The 27,109-nt window shown below is 41.4% G+C and overlaps 1 protein-coding gene across 3 annotated transcripts in view; it reads right to left on the reverse strand.

Moving 5' to 3' along the window:
• Positions 1-465: 465 nt before the first annotated feature.
• LOC126293407 (uncharacterized) overlaps positions 466-27,109 on the reverse strand; it is a 139,406-nt gene continuing 112,762 nt past the window's right edge. The window contains exons 6-8 of one of the 3 annotated variants that reach the window (XM_049986622.1): positions 25,903-26,118; positions 4,658-4,822; positions 466-1,257 (exon numbers count right to left, since the gene is read on the reverse strand). In XM_049986622.1, coding sequence (XP_049842579.1) covers positions 988-1,257; positions 4,658-4,822; positions 25,903-26,118 — 651 coding nt within the window. In that variant the 3' untranslated portion in view covers positions 466-987. The remainder of the gene's footprint in view (positions 1,258-4,657; positions 4,823-25,902; positions 26,119-27,109) is intronic. The other 2 variants (XM_049986621.1, XM_049986623.1) reach the window with 2 other exon arrangements.

A 27,109-nucleotide genomic window follows, 5' to 3' on the forward strand; every position in this document is an offset into this window, starting at 1 on the left:
CATTTAACAGTAATTGACATGACTCCCACAGAATAGGCAAATGTTTCCATGTTCGAATTGACCCCGACCCATGGGGTGAAATTGAAAAGTGAAAAATTTTAAAAAAATAAACTAAGCATGGGAGATAAAAATGTATAATATGCTTTATCATATTCAGCAACACCTCCTGCAGCTTCCCAAAAAGTTGTCAATATTTTCAGAAGTTTCTGTTTAATTTACAAAAATGAATTTAAAATGTTAAAAGTCACCCTGCTTTACGCTAGTTAAACAGAATAAAAACAACCTCATAATGTAACTACAAGTCAGTACCCTAGAGCAGAGGCAGCTGTCTACAGCAGCACATTCTCTTCAAAAGCTATGTCAAGAATATCAGCTATGCTCAAAGCTGTTATCACCAAAGTTCAAATGCCTAAAATTGTTTGCTTTCATAAATTAAAACAAGACATCTTCAGTTTTGAGTATCACAAGTTTTTAGAAGACGAAAGAAACTGAAAAGTTGTATTATTTTATTGTATAAACATCTCCATCAGCAGGTATTTTCTCTTTTGGTGACATGTCTGCTAGCCATCAACCCAACAACTTTTTGTTCACTACTTTCAAATGGTGAACCAAGGATTTACATAGTTTAATAAGAATACCTGATTTCAGAAAGCGTTTATAAATTAAATTTTTTATTGGGTTCATACAATTTAATATCTACATCTTGGAAAAATAAATAAACATGAAAGTTGTTGTTTTGTTAGCGAAAAACATACCAAAATGTTAAGTCAACAACGACAAGCAACTATTGACTGCACTTATAAAGTAGCATAAGTGTGTGACAATGCACTGGATATTATTTTCTTCACAGACAGCAAGAACTTCACAAATCAAGTTCAGCATATCACATTTTATTGCACCAGTACTAAGTGCAATTTATAAGCAATGAGGACATCAACCTAATACAACCCAAGTTTCCCACATGTAATGGGAAAATGTGTAGATTGTTTAAGAGTAGTACTGTCCTTCAACATTTACACAGGCAATATTCTTGTTTGGGTGTAGCTCAGCACCACTGCTGTAGTGCCCCAATGGTGTTGACACGCTCCTCCTACTCGGAGGATAGAATGCTGTATTCACATTGTTGTTACCTTCTTGTAGCTGAAGGCCATCAGTGGATGTATGCAGAGAAGAACTGTTCTGTTCCCTGTTGCAAAGTGGTTGTTGTGGCTCCACAATTATTCCAGGGGCCACTTCAGGCATTGCAAAATCTGAAGGCTGCAAGTCAGTACACAAGTTAAAGAGCATACATTCAGTGGTTAAGAAACATATTGCAAGATGACATGCACAAAAATTTATTAGCTGTAAGGTATACTCTAACTGCATCAATGCAATTAATGTGAGGCTGATTTTATAAGCATTGCATTTTTCCCTTCAAAAACGAATTATATGCTTGTTAACGCATATTCCGTCAAACAATGAATGTAAAGAGGTATTAAATCGTATGTGGGAGAAATGAGTGTTATGGTACAATACGGCTAGAAGAAGGGATCATTTGATATGATACATCCTGAGACATCACAGAAAGGTCAATTCAGTTATGAACAAAATTGTTGGGGGCTTAAACTTTAGGAGACCAAGGTTTGACTATAGTAAGTTGATTCAAGAAGATGTAGGTTCACTGGTTATGGAGAGAAGAAAAGGCTTGCATAGAACAGACTAGCATGAAGTCCTGCTTCAAAATAGTCTTTGGACTGAAGACCACAACATACCCCATTTAGAGTTTAACAATTCACCATTGTTCCAGGCATTTTTAATCTCCTCAGAAAACACTGTTTTGTTGACAGTGATCAGGACTTTTATTTTTTTAACTTTTAAGTCATTTCTTCATCTCTGGGAAGAACAAAAAATTTCATGGACCAGGTTGAGTGGACAAGGAGAGTGCCACAGCAACTCATTAAGGCAGTTCGGTGGAGTTTTAAGATGAGAATTTCCAGTGGATGTGTCAACATGTTGCGGTGGTGAAACACTACATTCTTCATACACATGTTCATATCTAGTCTGCAGTTCAATATTTAGTGCCTGCTAGGAGGTTCATCAAACCAATTTTAAGCTATTTCTCTACTGTAAGGCTCTCAAACAGCGTGCAGGAAATACAAACGCTTAAATCTTTCTGTGAGAGCTCAGATTTCTCTTTTTCTATTAGAATGATCATTTCTCCCTGTCTAGTTGGGCACAAAGAAAATATTTTTTTCATATAGAGGAGCAAGTTGGTGATTGAAATTTTGTGCAAAGACATCGACACAATGAAAACACAATCGTTTTAATGATTGCCATCCGGCCGGACTTGTATCCCTGACACATTCCCTTATTTTTTGATAATACGAAATAGCTACCCTTCACTGAACTTTTTCAATGTCCTCCTTCAATTTTATCTGCTGTGGATCCCATACTGTGCAGCAGTACTCAAACAGAAATGGGCGGACAAGTGTAGTGTAGGCACTCTTTAGCAGGCCTGTTGCATCTTCTAACTATTCTGCCAATAAAACACAGGCTTTGGTTTGCTTTCGCCACAACATTATCTATGTGACTATTACAGTGTACATTATTCATAATTGCTTTAAAGAGTATCCATGTAGATGTAGATGTAATCTGTAAGTGTTTATTTGAATCAACAATCTTTAAATCTGTGTGATTGTCATGTAACCAAAATTTAATGGATTCATTTTAGCACTCATGTGGATACCCTCATTCTTTTCACTGTTTAGAGTTAATTACCACTTTTCACACCATACAGATATCTTGCCTAAATTATTTTGCAATTGGGTTTGCTCTACACATCACTTTTAAAGGTGATAAATGACAGCATAATCTGCAAACAATCTAAGACAGGTGCTCAGATTATCTCCTAAATCACTTACATAGATTAGAAACACCACATGTTAAATACTAATAAAAACCACCTCAGCTGTATTACTACACATTTACTGTGTTATGATTAGTTTTGTTCACTGAACATCTTCAGGGTGCTGAATTGGGCGAAAGTCATGACATAAATAGTCCGGTTTTCATAAGTAATGTTGAGGATCAAATCCAAAAACATGGATCATAAACATTCTGCCAACCGCTTGGCAGAAGTTTGGTGAGCAGACATGGTATGGCCAGTACAGTTTACTGTGTTTGCTGTGTGCATTCAGCCGACTGCCTGGCAGAATTACAGGATGCAGACATGACATGCTACTTACAGTTTACCTACAACAACCTGACAGCTTCTGTCATGACTTTAACACAAATCAGCAACCTGGAGATATTCAATAAATGAAACCTGTTGTTACACAATAATTGTATAATAATAATGCTGATGTGGTTCCTATTAACCATTAACATAAATCATCAGCAGTGGTGCTCAACATGATCAAAACTGACAGAGAACCTGTAACAACTCCTTGGGGAACACCAGATAGCAGTTTTGTTTTTGCTCGATGACTTTCCATCAATTACCACGAATTATGAACTGTGACCTACATAGCAAGAAATCATGAATCCAGCTTCAGAATTAAGATGAAATTCCACAAGCACACAATATGATTTGATACCATCCATTGTATAATGGAGGCATATTTTCATAGTTCCTTCTCCAACATCTCACTGTATTACTGTCCAAGTGGTTATTTTTCTTTTTCTAAGAATTCTAATGATCTGATGCTCCTTGTAAGTCAGAAAATTTTTTCCCATGACTATTCCAGTCAGTGGGGTTGTCCCCATCTTTTTGAATACAGTTCCACCATAAGAAACTCATTGTTTTTAGTGTCATTTGGATTCCAAGATATTAATGGTTCATGTACCGTCAACAGTAACAAATCAGCACAAAAGTTCCTCCAATCTTGGCTTGAGTTGTTCCAAACACAGGGTTGAAAAGCTGCACCCACTTGTCCACCATCAGCAACTGCGACACCCTTCCATGCAACAATTTTTAATCGCCAATTTATCATAAAATATTTTCATTTCTATTGACACTTCATAAAAGTGGGAAGCAGAAAGTTGTCCTCCAGTATCAATAAATGAGGAGTTGTTCTGAATGTAAAATAGTGGATGCCATATGGTTCCATTTTGGGTCCACTGCTTTTCTTGATACACAGGATAGTCAGAAACAGTCTGAAAAACTTGTTAGGGTGTTGCTGGGGAAGTTGTGATGAGAAGTAATTATTGAGAAAAAATCTGATACGCCATGCCTCAGGAACCATACGTTCGTCTGGCCTCTTGAGAGGAGGAACAGAAGTGTGTGTGTGTGTGTGTGTGTGTGTGTGTGTGTGTGTGTGTGTGTGTGTCACTACGTATTATGTTGTGCATATTGTTTTTAAATTGATTTGTATGTTCCACTTTCCTTGTAATGATTTCACATAAAATTTACGTGTACATTTGTATAACATTCATACAACATTTACTGTCAATGGATGAATAAATAAACAAAAGTAAAAAATAAATAAGAAGTATGATACAGCACAGACGTCTGATACTACTCGACAAAGAAAAAAGATAGGGCCCAACCTAAGAGGCATAGAGATGGTTATTTCACTATGTTTGCTTGGATCTCAAAACTACATATATCATTGTTCTGTCTTTTAGAATAAATGATCCTGAAAAACAGCCACAGAACAAAAGCCCGTGAAGCACTTACTTGTAGACTAGAGCTGTACTGGGACCAGTCATGCCACAGTAGAGGTGGGTGTCCAAAAGGAGTCCATGTATCTCCAAATCGTGCAGAATTTCGGTCGATGGGGACTGCCCTCTGTGCTGGCTCTGATATGGGCATGTCATTGGTAGATATTCTGTCCAATGTAACCTATAATCAAATAAAAAGTAATGCTTCTTTCCAACGAATCTGATGAGATATTTTAACAAATGACCTTGCCTATTTACAGCAGATTCTAAGTAATTTTTTCCTACTATATTTTTCTGAATATTTTCTGTGAAGTCTTTCTGGAGTAACTTACCTGTTTGATATGCAACACTCGTGAAAGACTTCACTGATGACATGACATATAATATCATCTAAAGTTTACTGCAATTGTAAATGTTATTTTAGTTTCCAAAATTCAGCATACCCATTACTATTAGGACTATTCAACTGCATTTGCTTTTGTTCATTTTGGCAGCAGTTAAATCAAAATTTAATCAGTGTAGGCAAGAATGCAGTACTTTTTAAAGTTGTCATTCTGAGACAATTGTGTTCACTTGCAGCTACATCAAAACACTGAGAAGCAAATTATATCAATTATTAAACCACCAAAGACTAGTTAGTTAGTTGGTTGCATGTTCCATTGATCAATCTACATCTACATCTACATGACTACTCTGCAATTCACATTTAAGTGCTTGGCAGAGGGTTCATCGAACCACAATCATACTATCTCTCTACTATTCCACTCCCAATCAGCGAGCGGGAAAAACGAACAGCTAAACCTTTCTGTTCGAGCTCTGATTTCTCTTATTTTATTTTGATGATCATTCCTACCTGTGTAGGTTAGGCTCAACAAAATATTTTCGCATTCGGAAGAGAAAGTTGGTGACTGAAATTTCGTAAAAAGGTCTCGCCGCGACGAAAAACGTCTATGCTGTAATGACTTCCATCCCAACTCGTGTATCATATCTGCCACACTCTCTCCCCTATAACGTGATAATACAAAACGAGCTGCCCTTTTTTGCACCCTTTCAATGTCCTCCGTCAATCCCACCTGGTAAGGATCCCACACCGCGCAGCAATATTCTAACAGAGGACGAACTAGTGTAGTGTAAGCTGTCTCTTTAGTGGACTTGTTGCATCTTCTAAGTGTCCTGCGATGAAACGCAACCTTTGGCTCGCCTTCCCGACAATATTATCTATGTGGTCCTTCCAACTGAAGTTGTTCGTAATTTTAACACCCAGGTACTTAGTTGAATTGACAGCCTTGAGAATTGTACTATTTATCGAGTAATCGAATTCCAATGGACTTCTTTTGGAACTCATGTGGATCATCTCACACTTTTCGTTATTTAGCGTCAACTGCCACCTGACACACCATACAGCAATCTTTTCTAAATCACTTTGCAACTGATACTGGTCTTCGGATGACCTTATTAGACGGTAAATTACAGCATCATCTGCGAACAATCTAAGAGAACTGCTCAGATTGTCACCCAGGTCATTTATATAGACCAGGAACAGCAGAGGTCCCAGGACGCTTCCCTGGGGAACACCTGATATCACTTCAGTTTTACTCGATGATTTGCCGTCTATTACTATGAACTGCGACCTTCCTCACAGGAAATCACGAATCCAGTCGCACAACTGAGATGATACCCCATAGCTCCGCAGCTTGAGTAGAAGTCGCTTGTGAGGAACGGTGTCAAAAGCTTTCCGGAAATCTAGAAATACGGAATCAACTTGAGATCCCCTGTCGATAGCGCCCATTACTTTGTGCAAATAGAGAGCTAGCTGCGTTGCACAAGAGCGATGTTTTCTGAAGCCATGCTGATTACGTGTCAATAGATCGTTCCCTTAGAGGTGATGCAGACCGACGTCAATGATATAGGTCTGTAGTTAAATGGATTACTCCTACTACCCTTCTTGAACACTGGTGCAACCTGCGCAATTTTCCAATCTGTAGGTACAGATCTATCGGTGAGCGAGCGGTTGTATATGAGTTCTAAGTAGGGAGCTATAGTATCAGCGTAATCTGAAAGGAACCTAATCGGTATACAATCTGGACCTGAAAACTTGCCCGTATCAAGCGATTTGAGTTGCTTCGCAACCCCTAAGGTATCTACTTCTAAGAAACTCATGCTATCAGATGTTCGTGTTTCAAATTCTGGAATATTCCATTCGTCTTCCCTGGTGAAGGAATTTCGTAAAACTGCGTTCAATAACTCCGCTTTAGCGGAACAGTCATCGATAACAGTACCATCGGCACTGCGCAGCGAAGGTATTGACTGCGTCTTGCCGCTTGTGTACTTTACATACGACCAGAATTTCTTCGGATTTTCTACCAAATTACGAGACAATGTTTCGTTGTGGAATCTATTAAAGGCATCTCGCATCGAAGTACGTGCCAAATTTCGCGTGTCTGTAAGTTTTAGCCCATCTTCGGGATTTCGCGTTCTTCTGAACTTTGCATGCTTTTTCCGTTGCCTCTGCAACAGCGTTCGGACCTTTTTTGTGTACCACGGGGGATCCGTTCCATCTCTTACCAATTTATGAGGTATGAATATCTCAACTGCTGTTGCTACTATATCTTTGAATTTGAGCCACATCTCGTCTACATTCGCATAGTCAGTTCGGAAGGAATGGAAATTGTCTTTTAGGAAGGCTTCTAGTGACACTTTATCCGGTTTTTTAAATAAAATTATTTTGCGTTTGTTTCTGATGGATTTGGAAGAAATGGTATTGAGCCTAGCTACAATGACCTTGTGATCACTAATCCCTGTATCAGTCATGATGCTCTCTATCAGCTCTGGATTGTTTGTGGCTAAGAGGTCAAGTGTGTTTTCGCAACCATTTACAATTCGCGTGGGTTCGTGCACTAACTGCTCGAAATAATTTTCGGAGAAAGCATTTAGGACAATCTCGGAAGACGTTTTCTGCCTACCACCGGTTTTGAACAAGTATTTTTGCCAACATACCGAGGGTAGGTTGAAGTCCCCACCAACTATAACCGTATGAGTGGGGTATTTATTTGTTACAAGACTCAAACTTTCTCTGAACTGTTCCGCAACTGTATCATCGGAGTCTGGGGGTCGGTAGAAGGAGCCAATTATTAACTTAATTCGGCTGTTAAGTATAACCTCCACCCATACCAATTCGCACGGAGTATCTACTTCGACTTCACTACAAGATAAACCACTACTGACATACACAAACACTCTACCACCAATTCTGCTTAATCTATCTTTCCTGAACACCGTCTGAGACTTCGTAAAAATTTCTGCAGAACTTATTTCAAGCTTTAGCCAGCTTTCTGTACCTATAACGATATCAGCTTCTGTTCTTTCTATTAGCGCTTGAAGCTCAGGGACTTTTCCAGCGCAACTACAACAATTTACAACTATAATTCCGACTGTTCCTTGATCCATGCACGTCCTGTAATTGCCATGCACCCTTTGACATTGCAGCCCACCCCGTACTTTCCCGAGGCCTTCTAACCTAAAAAACCGCCCAGTCCACGCCACACAGCCTCCGCTACCCGTGTAGCCGCCAGCTGAGTGTAGTGAACTCCTGACCTATTCAGCGGAACCCGAAACCCCACCACCCTATGGTGCAAGTCAAGGAATCTGCAGCCAACACGGTCACAAAACCGTCTGAGCCTCTGATTCAGACCCTCCACCCGGCTCTGCACCAAAGGTCCGCAGTCGGTTCTGTCAACGATGCTGCAGATGGTGAGCTCTGGCTTCATCTCGTAAGCAAGACCGGCAGCCTTCACCAAATCAGATAGCCGCTGGAATCCAGAGAGAATTTCCTCAGATCCAAAGCGACACACGTCATTAGTGCCGACATGTGCCACCACCTGCAGCTATCTGCACCCTGTGCTCTTCATGGCATCCGGAAGGACCCTTTCCACATCAGGAATGACTCCTCTCGGAATGCACACGGAGTGCACATTGGATTTCTTCCCCTCCTTAGCCGCCGTATCCCTAAGGGGCCCCATTACGCGCCTAACATTGAAGCTCCCAACTAACAGTAAGCCCACCCTCTGCGATTGCCCGGACCTTGAAGGCTGAGAATGATCCTCTGAAACAGGGCAGGCAGCTGCATCTGGCTCAGCCAGAGACAGTGCCTGAAACCGGTTTGTCAGACGCACCGGGGAGGCTTTCTGATCAGCCTCCAGGGATGCCTTTCACTGCCTGCCACGCCTTGGAACGACCTCCCAATCAACCACAGGCGAGGGCTCAGCCCCACTGCCGGCAGCAACCGGGGCAACCACAGCAGCAGACCGATCTGGGGACAGACGGGACGAGGTTGACATCCCCGTGATACCCAAGTCCGGCTCCCCACAGTGGTGCCCAATGGCAACAGCCTCAAGCTGCGCGACTGAAGTCAGCGCCGATTGCAGCTGTGAGCGAAGGGATGCCAAGTCAGCCCTCATCCGAACACAGCAATCGCAGTCCCTGTCCATTCTAATCGATGTTGAACAACAGTTACTGAAACACGAGTCCGTGCCTAGATAACACAAGCGAAACACGCAAAGAATGTATCAACTAACCTGTACAAATGCCTAACGACTGCGCTACAATCTGCTGAATTTACGATTACAGTAACTAAAACTGTAAATTGCACCTCCTATACGAAACTCACATGCAATTTAAATAAGAATCTACCAAGTAAACACTAAAGCGCGATGCTACCACTGTCAAATACTATAATACGCCCGAAATATATGAATTAAACAATGCAAGTACCCAAAAACAAGCAAAGAAATTAATTAAACTATCTAACAAATAAGTAAGCTAGGGTTATACGACTTGCTGCTGCAGCTTCTTATCCAACGGCGGCAGGGAGCACAATGGCTGTGACCAACCGACACTGGCTGTTCAAAACAAAAACAGAAGACAGACGACTACGCGAATTTACACTATTCCGGTACTAAGGCGCGATGCTACAACCCTCAAATACTATAATACGCCCGAAATATATGAATTAAACAATGCAAGTACCCAAAAACACGCAAAGAAATTAATTAAACTATCTAACAAATAAGTAAGCTAGGGTTATACGACTTGCTGCTGCAGCTGCTTATCCAACAGCGGCAGGGAGCACAATCGCACGATATAGTAGCCGTTATGATGTGGTTCATGTCAAGTGCACAAGAACTGCACATATGAAACAAGATTTTTTAATATTTCTATTACTTATCCCATTCCCTTAAATGGCGCAACATGCATATACTATATCTAAGGATTTATTTATTCCTATTCAAGTATTCATCTATGGTGTAGAAAGAGTTGTCAAGGAGATATGATTCAATTAATTTTTGAAGCTTTTACTGCTGTCTGTCAGACATTTTATTTCATCTGGTAATTTGTCAAAAATTTATATAGCAATATATTTAATCCCTTTCTGTGCCAAAGATAGGTTGAGTAAAGGATAGTAAAAGCCTTTCTTTTTTTCTGGTATTATTATCACAAATGTCACTGTTGTTTTTAAACCGGTCCATGTTGTTGGGAACAAATTTCATTAGTGAGTAAATGTACTGTGAAGCTGTTGTAAGAATTCCCAATCTTTTAAAGATTGATTTATGTGAGTACTGTGAAATACCAAGTAGACTTAAGTACATAAGTGCACTATAAATGAGTTCTGTAGTCAGTGAGTTATGCTGTGAGTCTTTCAGGAGAGGTCACTTTCCAGACAGATTATAACTGCCATCAGTAACATGACTATATAAAAAGGGAGAAAGAGAAAATGTGTACAATTACATACCAATATAGTTGTTATCAATATTTTTGAAGGTTTATGAAAGGCAATGTAGAAGAGAATAGTAGCACATCTCCGTGCACATAATTTTTTGATAAATTTACAGTTTGGCTTCAAGGAAGGAGCATCAATAGAAAATGCAATTTATTCTTTTGTGGGTGAGACATTTGCAGGGTTTAACTGTAAACTCAGTACAATAGTGCTCATCTTTGATTCATTATAATCAATTAATTGTGTGGACCATACCCTTTTGGCATAAACTGGGATACCACAGAACTGGGAGAAAACAGAACAATGGTTCACGTCATATTTGGAAATCAGGAAACAGAAGATTATACTTCTGTGTCAACAAACAGATCTGGTCTGATGGAACCGTGTTGTTGTTGTTGTGGTCTTCAGTCCTGAGACTGATTTGATGCAGCTCTCCATGCTACTCTATCCTGTGCAAGCTTCTTCATCTCCCAGTACCTACTGCAACCTACATCCTTCTGAATCTGCTTAGTGTATTCATCTCTTGTTCTCCCTCTACGATTTATAGCCTCCACACTGCCCTCCACTACTAAACTGGTGATCCTTTGATGCCTCAGAACATGTCCTACCAACTGATCCCTTCTTCTAGTCAAGTTGTGCCACAAACTCCTCTTCTCCCCAATTCTATTCAATACCTCCTCATTAGTTATGTGATCTAGCAATCTAATCTTCAGCATTCTTCTATAGCACCACATTTCGAAAGCTTCTATTCTCTTCTTGTCCAAACTATTTATCGTGAATGTTTCACTTCCATACATGGCTACACTCCATACAAATACTTTCAGAAACGACTTCCTGACACTTAAATCAATATTCCATGTTAACAAATTTCTCTTCTTCATAAATGCTTTCCTTTCCATTGCCAGTCTACATTTTATATCCTCTCTACTTCGACCATCATTATTTATTTTGCTCCCCAAATAGCAAAACTCCTTTACTACTTTAAGTGTCTCATTTCCTAATCTAATGCCCTCAGCATCACCCGACTTAATCCGACTCCATTCCATTATCCTCATTTTGCTTTTAGTTTATGTTCATCTTATACCCTCCTTTCAAGACACTATCCATTCTGTTCAACTGCTCTTCCAAGTCCTTTGCAGTCTCTGACAGAATTACAATGTCATCGGCGAACCTTAAGGTTTTTATTTCTTCTCCATGGATTTAAATACCTACTGTGAATTTTTCTTTTGTTTCCTTTACTGCTTGCTCAATATACAGATTGAACAACATCGGGGAGAGGCTACAACCCTGTCTCACTCCCTTCCCAACCACTGCTTCCCTTTCATGTCACTCGACTCTTATAACCGTGTATAATTAGAAGTTGTGGTACCTCACTTTCTTTTCTTAATACAATGAACACCCAGAACATTAAGACCACCGACCTACTGTTGACATAAACCTGTCCAGGTGACAGCAGTGAGGAATGACTGCTAGTCAGACACATGCACAGTGCATGCAGTATCAGTGAGCATGCTGCCTGATTGGTGAATGGGGACCTACGTGAATTTGACTGAGGGTAGATTGTGATGGCCTAGAGGCTTGGCATGAGCATTCTGGAAACTGCATAGCTTTTTGGGTGTTCGATGAGTGTTGTGGTGAGTGCCTTCGACACATCACAAAACCAAGGTGAAACCACATTCAGACACCGTGAGGTTGGGTGGCCACCCCTCATTACAGATGACAGACATCTTAGGCCGAGCAGACTGCTAAAACAGGACAGGCAGAGAACTGTGGCAGAACTAAAATCAAAGCCGGGCAGAGTACAATTGTGTCTGAATACACAGTGCACCAAACACTGCTAATGACGGGCTTCCACAGCCAATGACCCACGCGTGTGCCACTGTTAACACTACGACATCGGCAACTATGACTGAAATGTGCATGTGATCACCGGCACAGGATTTTGGTGTAGTGCCAGAGCATTGTGTGGTCTGATGAATCCTGACACCTTTTTCATCATGCCTATGGAAGGGTGCAAATCCATCATCTTCCAGGAGAATAGCTCCTTGACACTTGTACTGCATAACGCAGATAAGCTGGCGGTAGCTCCAGTATGCGTTAGAGAACAGTCACATGGGCATCCACGAGTCCAGTGGAGCTCTTGCAAGGCACTGTGACAGCCAAGGAGTACCATACCATGGTTGCAGACTACATACAGTCTTCATGTCAAGCATGTTTTTCGATGGCAGTGGCATTTTTCAACAGGATAATGCGCCATGTCACAAGGCCAGGAGCCGGCTGGAGTGGCCGAGCGGTTCTAGGTGCTTAGGTCTGGAACCGCGCAACCGCTGTGGTCGCAGGTTCGAATCCTGCCTTGGGCATGGATGTGTGTGATGTCCTTAGGTTAGTTAGGTTTAAGTAGTTGTAAGTTCTAGGGGATTCGTGACCTCAGACGTTAAGTCTCATAGTGCTCAGAGCCATTTGAACCATCTGAACAAGGCCAGAAGTGAGATGGAGTGGTTCAAAGAACACAGTGGCGAGTTCCATTTGATGTGCTGGGCCCCCAACTCACTAGGTTTGAGCCCGACTGAACATGCCACCAAAGCCCATGGGCCCTCTTCTCACAATTTACCTGTGTGTGCAGGTGACCTACCGAGGCCTCTCTGCTTCCATGCCACCACGGTTGCCACTGTTATCTGTGCCAAAGATGGGCATACCAGCTATTAGATAGGTGGCTATCATGTTATGGCTGATCAGTCTGTATACAGTGATCTGCCACTAAAAAGGAAAGTGATTTTTTTAACTCTGTTTTTGGATGTCACAAGTTACACTGTGAAAGACATGGAATACAATGGAAATGGTTTATAAAATAGGATAGTAGACAATAACAGCATGAGCCTTACGGAAAACAGATTGACCTTCAATAGCAGCCAAACACAATGCATGCAGTACTCTTGTAGAAGTTACAACTGATGATGAATGAAAAGCTTCTTATAAGTTATGACAAATGAGAAGCTGTTTTAAAAGTTTCACATTCACGATGTTGTGCAGAAACTAAATGCTGCTTAAGAATAATCTCCACTGCTTGTGACATTAAATGAGGAAGTTTGTTCACTTTGGATATTTTCACTCTATTAATTCCACTTGGATAGCATTGTTAAAACCAATTCCACAACGATGTTCATTACTGTGCACGTTTCATTTTCAGTACACTTTCCGTAGAACTGGAAAGTCTGAATTATCAATCCCACATTTTTAATTAAATGAAAAAGCTTCCAAATTTCCAAAGTGAAATTCCCTAACAATGCCCTGATTTTCAGGGCGAGATGACAAAAAAAATGTAAGGACTGCTGTATGTCTGAATATGTTTTTAACTGTAATTTTAAATGAACAGCAAGTTATTGTCTCATTCACATGATTTATTATCTGAAGGGTAACAAAGAGGTGAGTTGTGCAACAGCATATTGCAAGGCATCCCAAATGTGCTCAGTAGTGACATCTTGGGTTGTAGGGTGTTCTGCCGGATACCAGCGTCGTACTTGCACGATATTTCGGTAGTGTAGCTTGTTACCTTCATCAGGTGCGACCTGAGACTACTCCTCGAGTGGACCCGGTCCAGTATCTATGCCTGTGGCTTCCACCCTTCAACACACCCGCTCCTGCTTGCTGCGATCTTCTGGAGCATTGCCATTCTCTTTTCTGTCCGCTGCAGACCTGGGTGTTCTCTTTACGGTCCACGCCCACCAAACATGCTCCTGGGTGTTCCATCTTCGGTCTGGTGCGTTTGGAATCCTGTCTGTGGTACCAGGCATTCCCCCTGTGGTCCTCTCCCGCTCACCGTGATCTGCTGGAGCATTGCCATTCCATTTTTGGTCCGTTGCGGTTCTATATGTTCCCTCTGCGGTCTGCGCCCATCAAAGTCAACCCTGGGCATTCCATCTTCGGTCTGGTGCGCCTGGAACTCTGTATGGGGATCGTCCTCCATGTCCATGCCTTCAGTTCTTCCATTTGTGTCGTGGTTCATGAGATTATCAGTCACTTTTGTCTCTATTGACTCCTTTATAACACTGTCCCAAAATCTGGGTGTCTGTGCTAGAAACATGTTTTCTTCATAATTCATGGCATGACCTACTTCTAGACAGTGTCCAGCAATGGCTGATTTTGTTGCCTGTCTTAATCGGGTGTGCCTCTGATGTTCCTTACACTTGATATCTACTGTTCTTGTCATCTGGCCAATGTAGGACATGCCACATTGGCAAGGTATATTATAAATCCCTGGTTTCCGTAAACCCAGGTCGTCCTTAACATTTACCACCAGTCCCCCGATCTTGTTGGATGGACAGAAAACATACACAATATAGCGTTTACGGAGGATCCTACTAATTCTGGCATAAATAGAGCCAGCATAGAGCAAAATACGTGACCTTCTTTGCTTCATCTTGATCTGCTCCTGAAACTTGTGGTGTAGTGGCTGGTTGAAGTGCTGTCTCAATTTGTTTCAGTGTATATCCATTTTTGCAGAACACTGTTTTGAGATGCTCTACTTCTGTCAGTAGACTTTCTTGGTCTGACAGCGCACGTGTTCTGTGGACCAATGTCTTAAGAACACCGTTCTTCTGTGCAGGGTGGTGACAGCTGCTGGCCTGCAGATATAAATCAGTGTGTGTGGGTTTTCGATGCACTCTGTGGCCAATTGATCCATCTGCTTTCTTTTTTACTAGTACATCCAGAAACGGCAGCTGGCCATTCTTCTCCTGTTTTATGGTGAACTTGATATTCGGGTGGCACGAGTTAAGATGTTCCAGAAACTCATTGAGCCTCTCTTTCCCATGAGGCCAGATCACAAACCTGAAGAAGCATGTGGGTTTACATCTGGCTGTCTCTTAATGCCCTCTCCTCAAATCTCTCCATGAACGTGTTGGCAACCACAGGAGACAGTGTGCTACCCACAGCTACACTTTCAGTTTGCTCTTAATATTGGTTCCTGTACAGGAAATATGTGGATGTCAGTGTATGCCTGATCAGGTCCAGCAGAGCACCGTCAGATTTTTCTGCAGGGTCCAGCAGGGCACCGTCAGATTTTTCTGCAATAAGTTCCAGTGAGTCTCTCAGCGGGACCCTGGTGAACAGTGATACCACATCAAAACTAACTATGATGTCTGAATCTGTGATGCGTAGTTGCTTGAGGCGTTGCAGGAAGTCTGCTGAGTTCCGGATGTGGTGAACACCTTTCCCCACATATGGAGACAGCAGATTTTTCCAATACTTGGCTGTTGCATACATAGCTGCCCCAATATTACTGAGAATAGGGCGTAGAGGCACGCCCTCCTAGAGTATTTTGGGCAGACCATACAGTCTAGGTGGCACTGGTGCTTTTGCCCGAAGTTGTCTGATGAACGTGTCAGGCATCCCTGTCTCCTTAAGGAGAGCCCTGGTCTTTGTGTCCACCTTGTCAGTGGGGTCCCACTCAAAGTTCTATATGCTGGGTCCTCCAGAAGTTGACATACTTTCTCATCATAATCCACCCGCTGTAAAATGACTGTAGAGTTCCCTTTGTCTGCTGGCAGTACTACAATACCGTTGTTTTGCCGCAGCTTCCTCAGTGCAAGCCTCTCTTCAGATGTGTAAGTCTCTCGGTGGACTTCCTCTGCCACATTGGGTGGAAGTGTGGCTGCAACTTGCTCTACTGCACTGACAAAACCTGAAATGGGCACATTTCTGGGGGTCGTTGTGAAGTTGAGACCCTTGCTGAATACGTTTACGGTTATATCATCAAACTATGTGCCACTTAGATTCGTCACAGTATGAGTCTCCTCCATAGTCATGCGGTCAAACTTCGCAGATTGGCAAGATGAGGCATTCCTTCTGGCACACTCCAACAAAGACCAGGAGGCCTGGCCTATCCAGCCCCAGTCCACCTATGTTAAGGAGGCTGCCAATTGCACAATATTTCGGTAGCGTAGTTCATTACCTGAATCATGGGCAGACCTAAGACTGCTCCTGGTGAAGGAGGAAGGCCACAGGCATAAATACTGGACCAGGTCCACTCAAGGAGTAGTCCATCCAGCAAGATCGGGGGCTGGTGGGAAATGTTAAGGACGATCTGGGTTTACGGAAACCAGGGATTGATAATATACCTTGCCAATGTGGCATGTCCTACATTGGCCACATGACAAGAACGGTAGATATCAAGTGTAAGGAACATCAGAGGCACACCCAATTAAGACAGGCAACAAAATCAGCCATTGCTGAACACTGTCTAGAAGTAGGTCATGCCATGAATTATGAAGAAACCAAGTTTCTAGCACAGACACCCAGAGTTTGGGACAGTGTTATAAGGGGGTCAATAGAGATAAAAGTGACCGATAATCTCATGAACCATGATACAGGGTACCAGCTAAGTAGAACCTGGGATCCTGCTCTGGAATTGCTGAAGAAGCAATGAGGACAGCTGCAGCACTCCACAAATAGAAGACCTGAAGGCGTGGACATGGAGAATGATCCCTATACAGAGTTCCAGGTGCACCAGACCAAAGATGGGGCACCCAGGGTCGGGTCTGACGGTCGTAGACCACAGAGTGAACATCTAGAACCACAGCGGACCCAAAATGGCAACGCTCCAGCAGATTACAGCGAGCAGGAGAGAACCACAGGGAGAATGCCTTGTATCACAGACGGCATTCCAAATGCCGCAGACCGAAGATGGAAAACCCAGGAGTGTGTCTGGCACATGCGGCCCGCAAAGAGAACACCCAGGACTGCAACGCATGGAAAAGGGAACGCCAGTGCTCCAGAAGATCGCAGTGATCGGGTGCGGACCACAGTGAGAGCGCCTGGTGAAGGGGGAAGCCACAGGCATAAATAGTGGATCAGGTCCACTCGAGTACTCTCAGGTCACATATGATGAAGGTAACGAGCTACACTACCAAAATATCTTGCAAGTACGACACTGATATCTGGCAGAGCACCATATAGGGAATCAATAGAGATAAAAGTGACCAATAATCTCATGAACCATGATACGGGGTACCAGCTAAGTAGAGCCTGGGATCCTGCTCTGGAATTGCTGAAGAAGCAACGGGGACAGCTGCAGCACTCCACAAATAGTAGAAGGGAGCGGGAGCAGACCGCAGACAGAGTGCCTAGTGGAGGGGGAAGGCCACAGGCATAAATACTGGAGCAGGTCCATTCAAGGAGTAGTCTCAGGTTGCACCTGATGAAGGTAATGAGCTACGCTACCAAAATATCATGCAAGTACGATGCTGATGTCCAGCAGAACTCCCGACAACCCAAGATGTCATTAGATCTCTGGGAAAGCCTGAAGAATTGCATGCTCAATAATGTTCATGTCTGCGGAGTCTGGTGGCAGCAGAAGTGTTTAAACTCGAAAAAGTGTTCCTGGAGCCACTCAGTAGCAATTGTGGATGTGTGCAGTGTCACATTGTCCTGCTGGAATTTCTCAAGTCTGTTGGAATGCACAATTGACATGAATGGATGCAAATTATCAGACAGGACAATTATGCACATGTCACCTGTCAAGAGTCATATGTGGACATATCAGGGGTCCCATATCACTCCAACTGCAGCACATGCCCCACACATTACAGAGCCTCCACCAACTTGAACAGTCCCCTGCTGACATGCAGGGTCCATCGATTCATGAGATTGTCTCCACACCTGTGCACGTCCATCCATTCGATACAATTTGAAACGAGATTCATCTGACCAGACAACATGTTTCCAGTCATGAAAGTCCAATGTCGGTGTTGACAGGCCAGGCAAGGCACAAAGCTTTGTGTCATCCAGTCATCAAGGGTACACAAGCGGGCCTTCAGCTGCAAAAGCACATATCGATGACAGTACACACGCTGACATTTTTTGGTGGCCCATCATTGAAATCTGTAGCAATTTGTGGAAGGGTTCCACTTCTGTATTGAGGAACAAATCTCTTCAGTCGCCGTTGGCCTCACTCCTCACTCTTGCAGGATCTTTTTAAAGCTGCAGCAATGTCATAGATTTGATGCATTACCAGATTCCTGATAGTCACAGTACACTTTTGAAACTGTCGTGTGGGAAAATACCCACTTCTTCGCTAACTTGGAGATGCTGTGTCCCACTGCTCCTGAGGCAACTATAAGACCACATTCAAACTCACTTAAATCTTGATAACCTGCCATTTTAGCAGCAGTAATCAAACCAACACTTGCACCAGATACTTGTTGTTTTATATAGGCATTGCCAACCACAGCACCGTATTCTGCCTGTTTACATATCTCTGTATTTGAATATGCATGCCTATACCAGTTTCTTTGGCACTTCAGTGTAATATTCACTGTTTTATAAATCAATAATAAGTCAAACATGCAATTCAAATCAATCAACAAAAACCAGTCAAAACTCCTCTGTGAGAGAAGCAATCTTGTCATCAATTCCACTCATCTCAGCAGCTCTATCAGCCAGTATCCACGAATTTTTGGCTTTCAGTTTATTAACTTGCCAGTTGATGGACCTCTTCCATCTACCTCTTTACGTTTCTTCATCTTCTTCACAATGATTCTGCTTTAAAACCTTGCCATACCAATTGCAAGCATTGTGATAATCCAAAATCATTCTCTTTTGCAAGTCAATTTCATGCCGTCATATACTTGACATCTGGCTACCAATGACTTGGTGTCTTGGTTGATTGTTGACATGTGGTATTGTCATCCAATAAGTCTCTCCAAATGTGACTGATTTTCATCTCACGTCTGTTTAGCTTGCTCTCCAAAAATTCTTGCTTATCAAGAAGTTGCAGGCCCGATCCATCACAGGAACCCACGGAACAGGCCCACTCTTCTGGCCTGTCGCAGAAATCCAGTCGTGTGTGACCAACTATTCATTATCATAGCAACGAGTCACCACTACATGTTGTTGAACTGAGATCATGGTGTTCAATTTGTGCAACAGAAAGCTTGTGCAAAGATTCTGAGATCCAAACAAACAACTCCTCATGCATTCTGTCGGCAGCTGCTCAGCTGGCGGCAAGCAGTGTGTGCAGCACTAACTGCAAACTAAGGGGGGGAGGGGGGGGAGCTGCGGAGAGGACAGAAGCAGCTGGAAGGATGGAGTAGGGACGGGTGCACAACACCCAGCAGCTACTCAGTGCCACCAGCCAGCGATGATGTGTGGTATCTTCATAAACAAACGATTTCATCTGCTGACCCAAAAATCTGATTTTCCAGTTAACCCCCCCCCCCCCCCGATCCCCACCCCCCACGACATTTCCCTGATTTTCTGGACACATTTGAAATTCCGTGATTCCCCTAATTTCCAGAACTTTTGGCAACCCTGATTAAACTCCACCACTGTATAAACTCTTTTTGATTTGAACAGAATTTCAATTGAGAGTTTTCTTATAGTACCATCGGGTATGGGTGTATATACATATTTACACTGATTTTTAAGTAAAGCCAACAGTTAAAGGGGAACGATTTCTCCTTCAAAAAATGTTACTTGGCTCTGAACATGGTACAATATTTTATTTGGTTATGAAAGACTAAAATTTACCCAGTGAGTTTGAACGAGCATTTCAATCCTTGTTTACATTTCAAAATAACAGGTAGAAATGTTTACAGTTTTTAATCAGCTTGGAAAACACGATGTTAACATGTAGATGAAACAAGAATGTTAATCAAATATTAAATCCCCAATAAACAAAATAAATCACATTGAACTGACTATAAATGCTATCAAGAGAATGCATTGCATGAAGATAGTACCAACAGACATCAATAGCTTACAGGATGACTGAAAACTCAAGAACATGAGAATCATGATTCCCATATTTTATTTATATGTTATTTACTGTTGTTACGTAAGGCCTGCACCCAAAAAGACATTTCAATCAATGTTTCACAGGTTCATTATTAAAACAAATAGCATGTTAAAACGCTGATGCCATAACAAAGCGATACAGCGCACGGCACTTAACTTAGCTAGTGAGGTCTGGACATTCAGAAGCACGGATAGTCACTTGACATGCCACCAAATAGCATTCAGTAAGCCGTAGTGTGCAATTGAGTTCATTTTGTACTGTGCGGAGTGAATTTGTGACTGGTTTTAGCATTCTGCATAGCGTTCTTTCAAAAGTTATTTTGAGGCAATATGATCAATATGAGTGGCAAAAGCATATCTCACCCAGTATTACAAAAGCAGGTGAGAGGACTAGTGTTTTGCATGTATTGGTTCTTTAGACATGTCACAAGCAGCATCCATGTCTTATCACAAAGCATATGCCGGTGTTGCCAACTCCCAAGAATGAACAGCTGAGGCATGCAGTATCAGGTTGCGAACTGTTCAACGGATCGTAAGTGAAGCCAATACAGCTGCTGAAGAGAATAGATCACCTGTTTTTAAATTGCCCGATAAGCACTGAAATCAAAAGAAAGTTGTACCTGAGCTCGACGATTTTAGCAAGAATGTTATTGAGGCGTAAAATATTTGACATGTATTGTAAAGTTGAATATCCTACGGCAGAGACAAACTATGTTCGTACGTAAAAAAGCTGACTAATTCAACAGCAGCAAATCTACCATGCTCAGAATATTAAGGGAAATGGGATTTAAATGCACAAAGATCAATGATGGAAGAAAACTGCTCTTGGGGAGAAGTGACATTGCAGCAGCAAGAAATGTGTTCTTCAGAGCAATGCATGAAATAAAACAACCACATATTTATTACATCGATGAAATGTATGTGAATCAGATCCATTCAAGACTGGTGTGCTGAAAACAAGTGAGGATATTGGAGGTCTGGAAGTTCCTGTGGTTAAAGCAGGATGTATTATTGTGCTTCACACTGGTTCTGCGTAGTCAGGCTTCATCCCAGAAAGTAAATTAATATTTAAAGCAACAAATTCAAAGCATTTGGATGACTACCAGTCTGAATTGACTTAATGACTTACACTGTCTTCGAGTAGTGGTTTCTACAACATCTACCTCCATACCTGGCGGAGAATTCTGTTATTGTCATGGATACTCCAAGCGTGCACTCTGTGCAAGTGAATAAGGCTCATACTTCAAATATCAGGGCCCGCATCTCGTGGTCGTGCGGTAGCATTCTCGCTTCCCATGTCCAGATTCCCGGGTTCGGTTCCCGGCAGGGTCAGGGATTTTCTCTGCCTTGTGATGGCTGGGTGTTGTGTGATGTCCTTAGGTTAATTAGGTTTAAGCAGTTCTACGTTCTAGGGGACTAATGACCATAGATGTTAAGTCCCATAATGCTCAGAGCCATTTAAACCATTTTTCAAATATCAGAAAGGATGAAATTATTTCACAGTTGCCATCTAATGGAATTCCACACACTGCATCACAGACCAGGGTAGAGTTACTCACACTCATAAATGCATACTAGCTGAAATACCGCAATTACATGAGATAGATGAACTTGCAAGACAGCACGGTCACTGAGTAACAGGTTACCACTAATCAATGTCACTAGAATCCTGCTGAGCTGATATGGGCACAAGTTAAAGCCCAGATCACAGATTGAAATAGCACCTTCCGGATTTCTGACATTGAAAAACTCACACATGAAGCAGTGAATAACTACCTCTGCATGGGCAAACTGTGTCAGACATTCAGAAACACTGAAGTAAGGGAATTTTAAAAACAAAATTGACAGACTCAGTGATGGAGCCTTTTGAAATTAATCTTCACATTTTTTATTTGTCTGAATCAAAGGTGAATCAGGGTGAAAATGATGTTTTGGGTAACTGTGTCAGAACTGCTTGTTACCACATTTCAAAATATGTCATCATACCTGCTAACTTTCAAAAACAGAAATCCAGAAGATCCCAAGTCACAAAAATTTAATGCGTGCATATATTGCAAGGTGTTCAAACAGAGCGAGAAAAGACTACACAGAAAGAGATTACAAATAATGTTGACACATACTGAAGGCTACATTTTAAGATCACTATTTTCAAACTCTGAATTTAGGTAGTTTGAAGTTAGGTAATTACACAGGGTACTTGCTGATGAGTGTCATTTATTGTCACTTAATATTCGGAACAATTTACAAACTACACAAAAATGAGCTTTTCTGCACTTGATCTTGCAAGCCACAATATGAATGACTGTCAGGCTACTATTTATGTGCTTACAAAATGTTCTCAAGTTCCATCATATGTTGCAGAGGACCGATGAAGATGAGTAGCTTTCTTTGCTTTATTCAGAAACTCTGAAGGAAAACTATTCGTGTAACATGGACCCCTGCTTCTTGTTTTCAAAACAGAGATGGATCCCAGAGTTTTATTCGATATGGAGTATCTAAACTGATTGCCTTTCTTCTGCACAAAGCTGAACACACGCTCACACTCAACACTGCTGTGCAGTAGAGTCAAAACAGAAAGCATTAGCCTGGATAACCTATCGTCCTTAGGAACACCATCAGTTCCACGAAAGGTCATCATGCGAGCCCATTTGGTAATCATCTGTCAAGTTATCGCTCTCAACAATAGCACAATCATCAACCTGCAGGGCCACAAATTGGCTCTGAAGCACATTCACTGCGTCCTCAGCTGACTCACTTACCTTCCTCGGCAGCAATGGTGGAAACTTTCTACAAGAAATTCTACAGAAGAAAACTTGACATCCTCAGTTATGGAAACTTCTGCAACCTTTGCATGCTTCAGTACCTCATCATTAAGGGGAAACGTGTTTATGATATAATGACATGCAAAGAAGAAGTAAGGCCCGACAGACGAAAAGAATGTTGATTTGTCTTTATCATTAAGGTTCTTCACCAAAATCATTGTCTGAACAGCAATAACTAGATCGTCATTGTCTCTATCATTCTCAACAAGATGGTACTGAACTTTCTGTAACAGGGAACTCTTTAGAACTCTGTGTTTAACAAACCTAAAAAGAAGCTGCTGTTCATCATTAGTTCATCATTAGTTCTAACAGTTTATGAATTTGAGGGGAGACACTCTGAAATGTGGAACAGAGATTCTCAAATACACAAATGACAGCTCACAGGAAAGCACAGTATGCCTTGTTTAAGCCTGAAGAGAGAAACATAAACAGTTTTTCTACACACATTTGAATAATGTTGTTGTTCTTCAGCACAGGAGCGTCAGATTTTGTGGCAGATGCAAATCTCTTGGGGGCAACCAATTCTGATGACTCGATAGCCTTCCTCTTTCCATGGTCTTTACAACCACCATGCTCAGCTTTTTGGATTGTAAACAGTGTTAAGCTACTTTATACACACTGAGCACTAATCACAAGCCTCATCTTTAAAGAACCCAGCAGTCTCTGCAGACACTTTCCTAAAGTTAGCCATCTTGTGCAGACATGTTTTAATATCTTCTGTGTTTCCTTGTCATGAAGCTCTTGGAACTTCTTAAGGCGTTCCTTCATCTTACAACTCTTTTCGAAATAATAGAAAATGTCAACTAAAAATTCACCAATCTTAACAGGCAAACTGCTTGCACCTTTCTCAGCAGCCACGTTAATCAAGTGACACGAGCAAGCCAACACCAAGACATATAGCTGTGATTCCCTTAAAACAGCAGCAACCCTATTTGTTCTTTCCAATCATGACTGGGGCATTGTCTGAACAGCACACTACACAATTTTCAATGGGTATTTTGTGACACTCCAACTGTGAAATTAATCATTTCCCAATATTATGTCACCCAAATTTCATGACACAATTGCACGAATACCAGAACCACAGCAAATACCACATAAAACCAAGCACAAACAAAGCTTTCCTGCTAACACGCAGTCGAAGCACAACACACAAACACTAAATCGGACTCCAATTCATCACACAATTACACAAATACCAGAACATACAGCAAATACCACATGAAAGCAAGCATAAACAAAGCTTTCCCACTAACATGCAGTCGAAGCCCAAAGAGTATGCAGCAATAATCTATGACATGTGTTATCAACAGAACATTCAATCGACTTTTGCCGGCGGTGTTCCAAACACACAGAGTTAATAACAAAAGCACAGTGATATTCTGTGAGGAGTTATCGATAATATTATCGGTTGCCTTTCAGTTGAATTTCAAAGACTCGCACGTAAGAATATCAGCTATTATTGAAAGTCAAAACTGAAATGCGACATGAATGCAGGGGGATAAACAAGCCCAGGAGTTGAAAATCCGGGGAAAAAAATGGAAATCTTCTGGGAAAATGACAAAACTTGTCAGATATGTATCATACAACTTACTCCTATATTATGCAACTTGAGAGTAGGTTGGCTTGGCTGGTAATGGACAGATAAAAAGACTTTTGTTTCTTATTAAGTTTCAGACAGGCACATGAACAAAACACACAAACACACACACAGAATTGCTCGCACACACACACACACACACACACACACACACACACACACACACACACACACATATATATATATGGGATATGTGTGTGTGTGTGTGCGAGTGTACATCTGTCCTTTTTTTCCCCTAAAGGAAGTCTTTCCGCTCCCGGGATTGGAATGACTCCTTACCCTCTCCCTTAAAACCCACATCCTTTCGTCTTTCCCTCTCCTTCCTGAAGAAGCAACCATCGGCTGCGAAAGCTAGCAATTCTGTGTGTGTGTTTTGTTCATGTGCCTGTCTGCCGGCGCTTTCCCGCTTGGTAAGTCTTGGAATCTTTGTTTTTAATATATTTTTCCCATGTGGAAGTTTCTTTCTATTATATATATATATAAGGATGTGGGTTTTCATTTTTCTCTCTCCTTCCCTCTTTCCTGACGAAGCAACTGCCAGTTGCGAAAGCTCGTAATTCTGTGTGTGTGTTTGTGTGTTTTGTTCATGTGCCTGTCTGCCGGCGCTTTCCCGCTTGGTAAGTCTTGGAATCTTTGTTTTTAATATATTTTTCCCATGTGGAAGTTTCTTTCTATTTTATATATATATATATATATATATATATATATATATATATATATATATATATATATATATATAGTTTAAATTTTCTGATAAGTAGTCTATAAATTATGTGGAGTCTGCAACTCATGGTCTCGCAGTAGCGTTCTTGCTTCCCGTGCACAGGGTCCCAGGTTCGATTACCAGCGGGGTCAGGAAGTTTCACCTGCCTCGAGATGACTGGGTATTGTTGTGCCGTCTTCGTCATCATCATTCATCCCCATTATGGTCGGAGGAAGGCAATGGCAAACCACCTCCGCTACGACCTTTCCTAGTAGAGCGGTTCAGGTCTCCCGCATCGTCCTCTATGCTCTGTCAACGAGTATGGGACTTCATCATCATCATCAAATTATGTGGAGTCATTTCAGGGCTCTGTAGTCTTGGCCTGAATGGTCCCACAATCTCTGATGATTGAAATCAAAATTAAATTAGAATGTTTTCATAATTAAACACTATACCTAACAGATAGTAAAGTTGTTTGTGGTTCATTGTCCACGCTGATCTACAAAACTGGAACCAAACAACAGCCTCGAACAGCACAAAACAACTAACTGCAAATGTGTGCTAGACTTACCATATTATGTTGCTGGTCATTAAGCTGTACAAACTGTTGAAGGTCCATCAGAAATGGCTGTTGAACAGATGCATTCGACAATGGATACGTCACTGGCACCTCACGTATAGGCACCAGCCCCACCGACGAGGTAAACAGTTGCAATGGTGGCTCCGCATGTGTTGGAATTGCCTTTATACCAAAGTGAGTTTGTAACTGCACCAAACACCTAAGAGACTAACAATACAGCATAAGCACTTATTTATGACCTTCCCATTTTACCAGTACTGTTACACATACAATACTGATTTATGTTGACTTACGTTAGCAACTACTTTGAATGTGTGGTTGTGTTAACATAGTAACAAAAATTGCATTAAAACTGTGTATAGAATGCAGATGACTGACTCATATGGAATAGTTCTGAGCTTGCAGTGCAAGTAAAGGTAACAGATCACTTTCAGTAATGTAAAATAATCCAATTAGTTTCAGGTCAACAAAAACTGAAAAATTCAAGCAATAATCATCAGATATTACATTCTGTAAAGTTCTGAATAGTGATCAGATATACATAAACATTGCAGTTGTAGTTAATGTGTTGCTCCTTAGGGTACAAAATGGAGAAATAGGAAAGACAAAAAAGGTACAAACACTAAAAAGAAAAAGAAAAAAGTGGCTAAAAACTAAAACTAAAAAGGAATACAACAGTCTAGCATATACAGTCATGACACTCATTGCTGGGAAAATTCTTACCATTTGACAGTTGCAATGACACTAGCAACCTTAGTGGCAAGAGAGCCAGCCACAGAATTGCACTCTAAGAATTAGTAAATTATCAAAAGACATAAGAGATCATGAAGTAAATGTAAAAACAATTGAATCTCACTGATTCCTCATCATAAGCTACAATGAATTTATGAGAAAGTACTTTTGAACATGTTTATAATTGCAGCTTACTCTGCTGAAATCAAGAGAATATAAACACATATTTAAGGCTTGAAAAGTATATATTTCTGTTGTTGTCTGTTTTATTATGATAGGCACTTGCCTTAAATATAACAATTCTGTACAGAATCTAATGATTTGTAAATTCTTGCTCTTCACTCAACTTCCTATTCCACAAACATTTTTGTAAATGTAATTACTTTTGTTTCAAAAGCAAAGATGTTGAAGTTTCTTTTTGTTTGTGGCTCAGACGCATCAACAACTGTGTTGGTAAACAATTTCA

Source organism: Schistocerca gregaria, chromosome 10 (assembly GCF_023897955.1).
Source record: "Schistocerca gregaria isolate iqSchGreg1 chromosome 10, iqSchGreg1.2, whole genome shotgun sequence".
Classification (NCBI taxonomy): Eukaryota; Metazoa; Arthropoda; class Insecta; order Orthoptera; family Acrididae; genus Schistocerca; species Schistocerca gregaria.